General features: G+C 28.5%; 1 protein-coding gene across 1 annotated transcript in view; it reads left to right on the top strand.

The window, feature by feature from the left end:
* The window catches only part of LOC100202880 (cAMP-dependent protein kinase type I-beta regulatory subunit), a 36,990-nt gene extending 34,718 nt beyond the window's left edge, over positions 1–2,272 (top strand). The window contains exons 7-8 of the mRNA XM_065802353.1: positions 212–293; positions 1,604–2,272. Of these exons, the coding sequence (XP_065658425.1) occupies positions 212–293; positions 1,604–1,776 (255 nt within the window). The 3' untranslated portion in view covers positions 1,777–2,272. The remainder of the gene's footprint in view (positions 1–211; positions 294–1,603) is intronic.
* The last annotated feature ends 10,676 nt before the right edge of the window (positions 2,273–12,948 follow it).

The raw sequence follows: 12,948 nt of genomic DNA, 5'->3' as shown, positions 1-12,948 counted from the left end.
GTTTGTTTGTTAGATGTAATTTTTTTTTTAACATGTATTTTTAGTTTTAAGTCAAGTTTATTAATATTGTCCATGACTCAACATATGTAAAACAAAATATACTTATACAATATTATATATTGTAATATATACAATATATACTAATACTTATAATATACTATATATTTTCAATGTTAACTATTTATTTTTAACTTTTTAATATTTTTGTTAGGGTCAAGCATCTGTTCTTCAACGTAGAAATCCAAATGAAGAACCAATTGAAGTTAGTCGATTGGGTGTTTCTGATTATTTTGGTAAGTTTTTTTAATTTCTTATGCTAAACATCACAAAGTATCATTTACTTTTTAAACATCACAAAATATCATGTACTATTTTAATGAAAGAAACTATATTAATATTAAACACTTTGACTACTCCCTTATATAACTTTATCTTATTCTATTCCTAAAATAATATTTAGGACAAAGAACAAAGTAATTCAAGATCAAAAGGATCCTCTGATCCTTTTGATCTTGAATTACTTTGTTCTTTGTCCTAAGCCTAGTGCTCATTATAATACTAATAGCCTAGTGCTTACTAATATTGCTCTTGCACTACTCATTTATTGAAGGGTTTTTTTTTTTTCTCTCTAACTCGACTTTCTTAGATCCGTCAGGGTTAGGGTATATTATATATATAATATAATATATATATTACCAATCAATATGACAAAACTTGATATTCATTACTAACTTATAAAACTTTTGCTTCCTTATAAAACTTCCGTCTTTACCTATTCTTACTGATACTATGTGACCTTTTGGGGATCAAACTCGAAACTTTTAGCTTATGAAGCAAGCAGTCTACTGCTATAGTAAATTTACAAAAACCGCTTAAATTTACAAAAACCTATAAAAGATTAACCTTCAAGATTTTTGGCGTCAAAGTTGCAGTTAATGTGAGTTTCTTAGATTTTGTGCAATAGTTTTAAGATGCTCTAAAGTTTATTGATCAATACAGCAATGCTTTTGATTTATTTGAGACAGATGTGAGTTATCATTGTTGTTGCAATTAGCATGATGTAATAGTTATATGTCATTTGGGTATAAGTTTAATAAACTTCAAGATTTGTCAAGTACCGACATTCTGTTGGCTACCAGGACAAAAAGAAATATACCTAACACTCCTGAACGTATTCCACTTGTGGTATTGGACCAAACAGAATCTATTTGCTGTTTATGAATTTTAAGTTTTCTTTAACATGTGGTGCAACTTACCTAAGAGAAGAAAAGCTCTAAAAACTCTTAATAGCGGGAAAGCTTGTAAACCTATTTATTTTACTAATTCTAATTATTATATATTATCACATAAATGTTGAAATATTTTTTTTTTTCTAAGTTTTCTCTGAACCATGAATTTATGTTATATTATGAAATTATTTTTTAGACAGTATTTATATATTTATAGATAATAAACTTTTTGAAAATAAGAAATCAGTCTGAAAGAATCACGAATGTAAAACACAAGTTTTAATACACTTTGTCATTAAGCATATTTTATCATATACAAGGATAACTTTTTTGCATAGAATGTACAAATTATTTTTATTACATCAATAATTTAGGTGAAATTGCACTGGTTCTTAATCGTCCAAGAGCCGCTACGGTTGTAGCACGTGGAGCAATTAAATGCGTTAAACTGGACAGGGAGCGGTTTGAGCGTGTTTTAGGTCCATGTACAGATATCCTACGAAGAAATATTCAGCAATATAATAGTTTTGTCTCTTTGGTCGTGTAGTTTTGTTAATAATCATTATTTATCATATATTTTATTCTTGTATTATTTACGTGGAGTAGGTTTTTACCCTAAATGTTTTTACAACGTCAATAATTCAGAGAATAAAAGTTGAGTTCAAAAAATAAGCTATGGTATCAAAAGATCATTACCTCGTATAAATTAAAGGGTTTCTTTAGTTTGTTTTTTTGAATGTAAAACTTTAAATGTGTACAGTAACTGATTGTAGCTATTTATAAATAATATTAAACATGGTTTATTTTATTCTTTGTTGATGATAAATATTAATTGTACAGCACTTTTTTTTTTTTAATTTTTGGTGTTATGTTTAAAAACATAAACTATTTTCTTTTTATATTTATTTGCTCATTATTCATATACATATTTTTTATATTGTTACAATTTTATTTGTTATTTAAAGCTAATTTTTATATTTATTTGTTAGCGAGGTTTTTTTTTTTTTTTTTTAATTTTTCTGGAGATCATACATGTAAAATAACATAGTGTTTTTATTTGTTAAAAAGTCTATCATTAACTTATTAATTAGAGTTGATAACAGAGGGGTTTACTTTTTATTTAAATTTTATAGTTTAAATAAAATATACAATTTTTGGGCCGTTTCAAAAAATACTAGTTTTTCGGGCCGTTTCAAAAAATGCAAGTCTTTATTAATCTCTGAAAATTTTTTAGAGGTTAATGAAAAATTATATATAAAAGTATACCGGAATTTATTTATATATATATATTTTTTTTTCTCAAAATTTAATCATTAGAAACAATTAAAACAAACTTAAACCTTCAACTTTCAATAAAGAATTCATCATCTTTCAACTTCATTTAATTTATATATAAATAATAACTATTGCTGAAATTTAATAAAATGTTAATTAAAATAATGTATAACAATGTTTAAAATTTTAAACGAAATTAATAAGCACACTATATCAGCCGGTAATTTTATGTTCTCATGAGATTTCTGTATGTAGATGGTTCCATTAGTTGAGTTTTCTTATAATTTTTGACGTAGATATGCACCATTTAGTTTGTATTAAACTGTGGGTAATTTTGAAGCACTCGACTAAATCTCCTTTTATTCTACGAGTTTCTAGCGTTGTAATATACTTTTTAATCGTGATTAACTTAGATGTCAAAGGCTTCTTGTTCGAGTTTCTCTTTTTTGAACTTTTTCAACAGCTGATATATCGTATTTCTTTGACGTATTCAGATTGGTGAAACGAAACCATACTGTTGCAACGAGATAAGACTACTTGTTTTTAGATGTTTCGTCATAGAGTCACAAATTATAGTTTCCACTAATTTACTTAAGTAATGATTTGAGCAAAATTTGCCTGTAATTACTTGCAATAAGTCGACTACCGCTTTTGTGTAGTGACGTAACGTTTGTCTGAGTAACGAACTTGAATTAAAACATTTCATGAAAATTATTTTTAGCGGAATACAAAATGACTCATCACAGTTTTTTTGGAGCGTATGGACTTGCCCCATCAATTCCCATGGGTTTGAGAATATTTAAATTTACTAGCTTCTAAATAATAATAGGCCCTAACATGGCTTCAAAAATTCAATGCCCTGATATCTCCTTCGAAACCTATATATCACAAACCAACATTTCTGTTTAAATATTTTCTCTAGACTAAACCATGAAGAACTAGAAATTGCAAAAAAAAAACTCGCTTAAGACGAATAAGGCTCCTGGGATAGACGACATTTGTATTTTTAGTCCAACAACACCGGGGACCCCCCATCCTCCCACTTGCACACTTTTTTTCTAAAACCCCTTTTTATATATATACATAGAAAATTCTAGATATAAACAACTTTTTTTAAGAATTGACGACTGTGCCCCCCCCCCCTTCCACTTCAAAACCCGTGTCGTCAGCCCTATTGAAAACAAAAAATACGTCTTTGGAGTCTTTGTTGATTTATCTAAGGCGTTTGACTCAGTAGATCACGCTATCTTTATTAGGAAGATGGAAAAATATGGGATAAAAGGTGTTGCACTAAACTGGTTCAAAAATTTTTTACTAGACAGAAAATAATGCGTTATTTCTCATAAAAATAAAACTTTCAAAGTTACTCAAAATAAAATGCGGTGTTCCCCAAGGCTCCGTTCTTCCCCCTCTTTTGTTTTTAATATACATAAACAATCTTCCTAAAGCCTCAAGTAAATTGGATGTCATAATGTTCGCAGACGACACTAGTTTATTTTATGCACCCTTATCTATAATTTTTTATAGAACTATCAACTCGACTTTAAAAGAAATAATTTCACAGAACATGCTGTTATCCAATTTGTACGTGAAATCTCAAACTCTTTTGAAAAGTCTAAATATACATTAGGTGTTTTCATCGACCTTTCGAAACATTCGATACTGTCGATCATAAAATTTTACTACAAAAGCTAAAATCTTATTTATAGAATAAATTGCAAAGTTATAAAATGGTTCAAAAGTTATATATCCAACCGTAAACAATTTGTCTTCAGCAGTAATGATCATCCAAATAAGTTTCTAAATATTTCATGTGGCATTCCACAAGGTTCCATTTCGGGACCACTATTGTTCATGATTTATATAAACGACCTAAATAAAGCCTCGAATTTAATGAGTATCATGTTTGCTGATTTACACTAATTTAATTTTTTTCCGATAATGACATTTACAAACTCTTCTATACTATTAATGATGAACTTAAAAGTATATCCAAATGGTTTAAATGCAACAAATTAACTCTTAACATTAAAAAAACATTAAAATTGGGTTTTTTTCCACCCAGTCTCTAAAAAAGCTTATTTACCCCGAAGTTTGCCTAAAATTTTTATCGATGATGTTGAAATAAAAAAACATAATGTAACAAAGTTCTTAGGTGTTTTTCTTGATGAAAACATCACATAGAAAATGCATATATCGACTAAATTGGAACTGCAAGAATAGTTTTTAATAAGGATAGACTTTCGTATGCTGAGCCACTTTTAAAAAATTTGAAAGCATTAAATGTTTATCAAGTCAATATACTCTAAAATTTGTTGTTTATGCTCAAATGTAACTAAAATGTAACTCGATGTAACTAAAGGGTAAATAAATGTAACTCGATGTAACTAAAGGGTCTGGTCCTGCAATTACTTATTGACATCTTACATTACCAAACTCATTGTATATTGATCATATAGCTATTTCAAAGCATACATCTCTTCTAGTATATAAATGTATCGTTACTCCTCCTTCTTTTCAAAATATAAGTGATCACTTGCCGCTATCGATTTCAATTGGACTGAAAGGTCAATATTATTAAGAAAATATAAATAAAATAACAGAGGATTTTAGCATTCCAAGATATCTCCGGAACAATCTAGACTTTATAAACTTATATAAGGATCACTTAAATACAAGTTTTAATAATCTTAACCTTATTGGTAATTTCGAAAATGAACTTGACCAAATCTATACTACTATTACTATCAGTGGAGCATGGGCTCTTAGAGAACACTTAAAGTCAAAAAAACGATCTGATTATTCAAAATCCTGGTGGACTCCCGAGTTAACTCGAAGTAAAAAAATTCTTTCACATTATTTTCAAAAATGGGGGGAAACGGGATTCGTAAAAGACTCCACCTCTTCTATCTTTAATCGATACCTCTTTGCTCGAAAGAATTTCCGCAAAGCCGTCAAAGCAGCCCAAAACAATAAACTATATCAACAATACATAAAAATTGAAAAACTGAAAAACTCTAACCCAAAAAACTTATGGAAGGTTTTTAAGTGTATAAAAAAGAATTCAAATCCAAAACTTTTTGCTATAAACAATAAAAAGGATAAAGAATCGATTACCGCAGAATTTGCTACTATATTTGAAAAACGATTAAACACTGAAAGGTTAAATCATAGTTCTATTTATCGTCAAATTCCACCATATGAAAATCCTGATGAAATACCTATTACTGATGAAAATATAAAAGTCGCTATTTCTTGCCTAAAATTAAATAAATGCCAAGATCATTTCAATATATCTGCAGAATATTTAAAATATGCCCAGTGTGATGCACTAACGCAATGAATAAGAAAATTTTTTCACTTTTCAATTAATCATGGATGGACCCCTACGTCTATGTCAACTTCAACTATTATACCGCTAGTCAAATCGTATAAAAAGTATCTTACCGACCCAAATAACTACCGAGGTATCAGTATTATTCCAACATTTACGAAACTTTTAGAATACCTAATTTTACTCATCAGCCCTGAGATAAAAGAAATACATCCCCTTCAATTTGGTTTCAATAGTAAGAGTTCGACCTTGCATGCTGAATTTGTTATAAGCGAAAGAATTAAGCATTACAACAACAATAATTCGCCTATTTATTTATGTTCTTTAGATGCTGAAAAAGCTTTTGACAGCTGCAACTGGGACATTCTCTTTGATAAACTTTGCTTTGATAAAAACTTACCTTTCCAAATAGTTAACACTATATCTTCTTAATACCACAAAAGTAGTGCAACTGTTTCTTACCTAGGTTCCAAATCAGTTTCATTTGCTCTTAAGCAAGGAGTGAGACAAAGATCCATTTTGTCCCCCTACCTATATAACATATACACCGAAAAGTTACTCGAAATTATAAAAAATGATAACGTTGTGGGTACCTCTGTACATGGAAATTTCACAGGTGTTGTTGCTTATGCTGACGACATCATTCTTCTTAGCTCTACTCTATCTGGTCTTGAAAGGCTGATTACAACGTGCAATATTTACAATAACTTAAACGGCATAAAGCTCAATGCTGTCAAAACGGAACTGTTGCTTTCGGGAAAAAGACAATTAACTAATTGCAAGATAACCCTAGACGACCATCAAATAATACCAAATGAAAAACTTAATCATCTAGGCTTTATTTGGGATACACAAAAATCTATTTTTACCTCACTCAATAGAACAAATATTACCAATAGGGTATCAAATTTCCAAACAATAGTGCAAACTCTGATTCAATCTGGTATCCGGTTTGTACGTCCATCTTCAATTATTCTGTTATATACATCTTTAACTATTCCGACGCTAACGCATGGTCTGGAACTCTGTGAAAATAGAGAGCCAACAATGCAAAGACTTAATAAACTTGGAAAAAATGCAGTTAAGTCATTTTTTAATATCTCTAAGTATAGCAAAAACTATATAAACCCTCTATTTAAAGTTCGGGAGATATCGACTTACATACAACAAAATAAAATAAACCTATTTATCCGTCTATTAAATAATAAAGTAACTTTTGAAATCATCAATTCTCAGCTTAACTATTGTTCATTATAATATTCATTTTTAGATGATATACAGTACAGGCAATTCAATGTTGGAATGCAAAGCAACAGCAAACAATTTTCAAAAATACTCTTGAAGAAAACATTATCAAGTGATATACTTTATTCTCTCTTTATATATCTTAAACTATTTTTATGTATTTTTACCTTGTAAACACATTTACAGAGGGTGTTTAATAAAATAATAATAATAATAAAAAATATAAACTTGGACTTCTTCCTTCTCACCTTTCAATGAATTTCTTCAAAAATAATTATCACACCAGAGGAACAGGAAACTTCAACGTACCTTTTAAAAAAAATAATCTATCGCGCTTTTCCATTTCGATCCGTGGCCCTTGTCTATATAACAAATTAATATCCAAAAATACTCAACTGAAAAAATCGAAAACTTAAATACTCTGAAAACGTTATTAAAAGATCTCATTTTAAACACTAACAACTTTATGAGTTTTTATTAAACCAAAAACATTTATAACTATGCTAACTTTGCTCCGAAACCAATGTAAACTCTAAAAATTCTAAATAACTCAAAAACAACATCAACAAAAAACAAACAAATAATAGGCTTATTTATCAACACGTGAACGACTATATATTACGCATTTAGCAAATCGTGTACCTACTTATATATATGTGTATTGAAATAAAATTAAAAAAATTCTTTGTTTTTTGCATTTTTCATTATTATTTTTATTCTGCCGAAACTAATAACATTGTTTTAAATTGAAGTATCCAAAAATATTAGTAACAAGACCATCGGTCATCTGCAAGTTTCCCGCGTTGTTTAAAGTAATTTCTAATACTTTACAGTTTTATTTTATATATTTTATGTATAACGTAACTTTGTGATTTTTTTATTTTATTTTACTATAGTCTGTAAACGATTCTATTATATATTACGAATTGGTAAAGAATTAAGAACAAATAAATTAAAAAAAAAAGAAAAAAGAAAATATTACGTTTTCAAAAAAAGAAGATCTGCCTTATCGTTTGCTTAATTTAAGGAACGGTTCTCTAGTTCAGGAAGCTCATTATTTATATCATTTGTGCACTGTAAAAAAACTCCGCAGTATTTATCACACTTTTTCCGTTATTATATTACGGGAAAAATCTGTTTTTAATAAACTACGGTCTTTTACCATGCATTTAACATTTTGAGGTTGTCCCCAAATTATGTTACGCAGTTTTTGACCCTTTTAGACCTCCTTCCACTTTTGTCAAAATATTGTAACTCTTTAATAATAAGTTCTGTATGAGTCGTCACAAAAACAATACCCCTTCGCCTTCCTCCCCCTCCTTTAAAACGCGACGTTATTTATGGACGACCCCTTTAGAAGTAAATGCATCATTTTATATGATTTCGTCCGTATTCACAATAAGGAGAAACTCCGTAATTACGAACTTTAATTGTATATTTTAGTAAACTTTTACCACTAATTTACACAGCGCTGTTACACTTTTTCACGAGAAGAAATTATACACGTATATAATTTCAAGTTAAAGATTTTAATATATTTGTATTGGAACTAAAGTGCTATATGCTTTTAAAGTTGTGCGTTCAAAAAACGTATACTTTTGAAAAATAGTTTCCAATATTATATAGGATTTATATGATTTAAGAACCTTTTCTTATTTATTGAATATTTTAAAGTTCATGTTGTTTAGTGTTATTTATAATAATATACGTTAATATAGTAAATGAAAGAACACTAAAAAATATGAACTTTAAAAAATTCAATATCTGTTTTTTGCCGACTTAAGTCTTATAATATATATTAAACACAGACACACACACGCACTTATTGCAAAAAAAACAACAAATAATTAATACATTGCAAATTTAATGTACTGTCAAAATAAAGTTCTAAATTTTAAGTATATATATATATATATATATATATATATATATATATATATATATATATATATATATATACTTAAAATTTAGAATTTTATTTTGACAGTACATTAAATTTGCAGTGTAATTATATATATATATATATATATATATATATATATATATATATATATTTATATATATATATATATATATATATATATACACAGAGACATATATATGGTTGTAATGTCACAGAATTCGTAGTAAGTCAAATAAATATAACAACTTTTTTCAGTTTCAACAACATGTTCCGATTATACAATAATCATTTTCAAGTATAAAACTGTTAAATACAAAAACTATTTAAGATATAGTGAAAACAAACATTAATTTTATTCGTTAGTCAAACAAAAGAAAACATGAAAGGTATGAAAACTACGTCATAGAATTAGCGCCGTCCTGAGGGGGGCGTATGGGTGCCGTGGCGCAGTGGTAGTGCACTTGCCTCAGAAACAAAGTATCCTTGGTTCAAATCCCACCTCTGAGCAAGTTTTGCGACAACAGTTAGGAAGGAGGCGTGAACTTCCAATTAAATGCTCATCCACGGTGCTCTGTGATAAGACTTCTTGGTGCACTTAAAATTTAAAAAAAAAAGTCTAGCCCCCCTACGAATTTTATTAGTCGGCAAATTTGACACTGGAGTCGGCAAAATTCGATCTATTGAAAGCAGTGGGCTAATGATGGCCAACGAGGACTTTTTTTTTGGTTTGCAAAAAAACTTTTCTAGGTCTAAGTCGGCAAAAAACAGATATACCCCCCCCCCCTCCTTTAAGATCACTTCGGGGCGACCCTGCATAGAACAATGGAAAATGTAGATAATTAGTGTAATACATACGTCTTAGAGTAATAAAAAACGTCTATTAGAGCTGGAGCGATAGCGTGTGATTAAAAACCTGTTTATTAAGATCAGGTTTTTTCCCACATAACGTGTATACATAACATATACATAAACGCTTCTTTGATTTTTAAGTGATGCGAAGTTTGAGCGTAGTCTAATACTTAAAAAGAGTCTTTATTGGCTACATTAGTTTTTGAACAAATATGTTAATTTATATGAGAAGTGTTTTGTAATTTTAAATGTTCCTCAATTCTTTTATTCAATTGCCGAGTAGTTACAGCATTATAGCTTTTGCACATAAATTTATATATGACACAGCGGAGATGTTGAAGAGTTTTATCTTTTGTTGAAAAATATTTTAAAGGATGAGAATGCCAATTTAGTATTAGGAGCTTTTCAATGTTTTTTGCATAAATTATTTATTTTGTTTTGAAATTGTTTTGACATTTTACAAATATACAGCATTTTAAAGTAATTTATTTTTGTGGAATCGATAATTTCTTTATTTTCTTTTTTATATAGTCTGTTTAGGTAGGTTTTTAAAACGCAATCAGTTTAGTCGGGTAAAGGTTTTTTTGGAGAATATGTTTAAGTTTAGCTAAATCAGAATGTAAATTATTTGTTGTTAGTTTTATAAACCCAATCTAATAAAGTTTTTATCATGCAAAAATTTAGTATGAAATATCGGTAAAACTTAAGTAATTTTGTATGAAATATCGGTAAAACTCAAGTAATTTGTTAATAGACCTGTGAAAGTCTTTTTTCAAAAATATGCTGGTAGTTAAGTTATATTTGTTGTAAATAAAAATAACCAAAAAGGCTAATTTTTTGATTTACTTTTTCCATGATAAATTTAATATTTTTTAGTTTAATTTACACAAAGATATTAAAAATTGTTAAAAAGTTAAAAATTTTTACTATACATACATATATATACAGCGGTGGCCAAAAATTAAAGACCACTCATTTTTTTTTCAAAATTTATTTTTAACCTTTATTTTCGAAAAAGGTATCAAAAAAAGAAAAACATTTTTAGAAAGAATTTTTATTGTATTTTATATTTATTATAAAAGAATTTATAATTTTTTTACAAAATAATGTTAAAAAATTAAAAAACTGACTAGTAAAAAATATAAATGGGAAAAAAAATTGGACAAAATTTTAAGACCAGTTTCAAAAATATTTCAAAAAGCAATAAAAAACTAATTTAGAAACGTGTTGTTCCTAAATGTGTTTTTAAGCACTCTTGTACTCGTTCTGGCATTGAATTCAAAAAAAAAAAAGTTTTGATTACTTCATCACGCACATTTTTCAAATGATGAGAGATAGAAGATTTCAAATCTTCCAAATTGTAAAGTTGTTCTTTACCAAGCTTGTGATCAAGCCACGACCATAAATTCTCTATTGGATTCAAGTCTGGACTATTAGCAGGCCATGGAAGCACTTGAATTTTATTAGAATTGAACCAATCGCTAACAACATGCGCTTTATGACACGGCGCATTATCTTGCTGGAAAATAAATCCATCTTGCAACTGCCATAAATCAATGCTAGGAATAAGGGAGTTTTCCAAAATTTCAATGTACCTTTCTTTGTTGAGTCTACCATCGAATAATTGAAAAACGCCAACTCCACAGGCACTCATACAGGCCCAAATGCCTATTGTTTTATTTAAGCGTGGTTGTTTTGTATTTAAGCCTTGTTTTGTTCGCTTCAAAATGCATGATTCATCGAACCGTTCGCTTGGAAGTCTACGCAACATTACGCGACCTTTTCTGTTGTCTACCTCAACGTTTATTTCATCACTAAAGACCACACGGCTCCACTGATCTGTTGACCAATTTTTGTGTAGTTTGCACCACTCTTTCCTGGCAAATTTTTGTTTTTTATTTAAGCGTGGTTTTTTTGCAGCAGCACGCCATAAATAATTTAAATTGTGGAGGACCCTTCGCACAGTTCTAAGGCTTGCTTTCAGACCATTTGACAGTGTCCATTTCGTAGACAAGTCTGTAGATGATGCTTGTCTGTTTTCTTTCATTAATCTCACTAACGAGCGAACATCATGGTCATTTGAAATTTTATTGCGTCTAGTCCTATGACGATCATTAATTGACCGGGTCTCTTTGTATCGTTGAATTATGTTAATAATGCAAGAGTGAGACCTTCCGAGCTTTTCTGCTATTTGTCTGATGCTATAGCTTTCTTTTTTTAATACAAGAGCCGGGTATCTGTCTTTTTCTTCAATTTTTGCACGCATTTTTGCAATATTTTTATATCCTTATTGCAGTTCAAAAAATAAATGTTTATTTGATATCGAAACTCAGGTTTCGACATTTTATTTTATAGCCAACGTAATAAGCAATTAAGATAGTTAAAAAAAATAATGGATTATTATTTTTAATAAGTGCAAATTAAAGATTTGAAAGTGGTCGTTAAATTTTGTCCAATTTATTTAAAGAAGATTTATAATGATTTATACTCATCAGTTTTTTAATAAGTTAAAGGCTATTTAATTAGGATTAGATTAAAAAAATTATACCACTTTAATCCGTATGTTTTAATTAACAAGATATTAAAAAAAAAATTTAATATGTCAATTAGAATCTTCCTAATTTTAATTTAAAGATTAAGAAACCAACTAAAAAATGAGTGGTCTTTAATTTTTTGCCACCGCTGTATATGTATATATAATGATCGTTATCAAAAAATAAAAGAACGCGGGGACTCGTAGAAAACCGTACGGTCTTGTCGTTGAGTACCGCTAAGTAATGTGCGTGTTAAAATTTATAAGATATTTTCAAGATAAAAAATAAGTTAACGAAGTAAGAAACTTAAAATATTCCGTTATAAATACAAAATGCGTTATATCTATTATATATGCAGATTACAGTTGTTAAAGGTACCAATCATTTTTTATAAATTCATGGTAAATCGAGGGTGAAAAGGAAAATCACTTAAAAATATCAGAAGTATGTTTTTAAATCTTCAATTGTAAAAATGAATTTTTAAAGCTTTTGTTTAAAAGAAAAGTAGTTACTTTGATGAATAAAATCCTCAGTAAAGTTTTTTTAAAACTATTTTATTCTATAAGAATGGTCCACGAT

Source organism: Hydra vulgaris, chromosome 08, assembly GCF_038396675.1.
Source record: "Hydra vulgaris chromosome 08, alternate assembly HydraT2T_AEP".
Taxonomy (NCBI): Eukaryota; Metazoa; Cnidaria; class Hydrozoa; order Anthoathecata; family Hydridae; genus Hydra; species Hydra vulgaris.
This window is presented reverse-complemented; position numbering and strand designations above follow the sequence as displayed.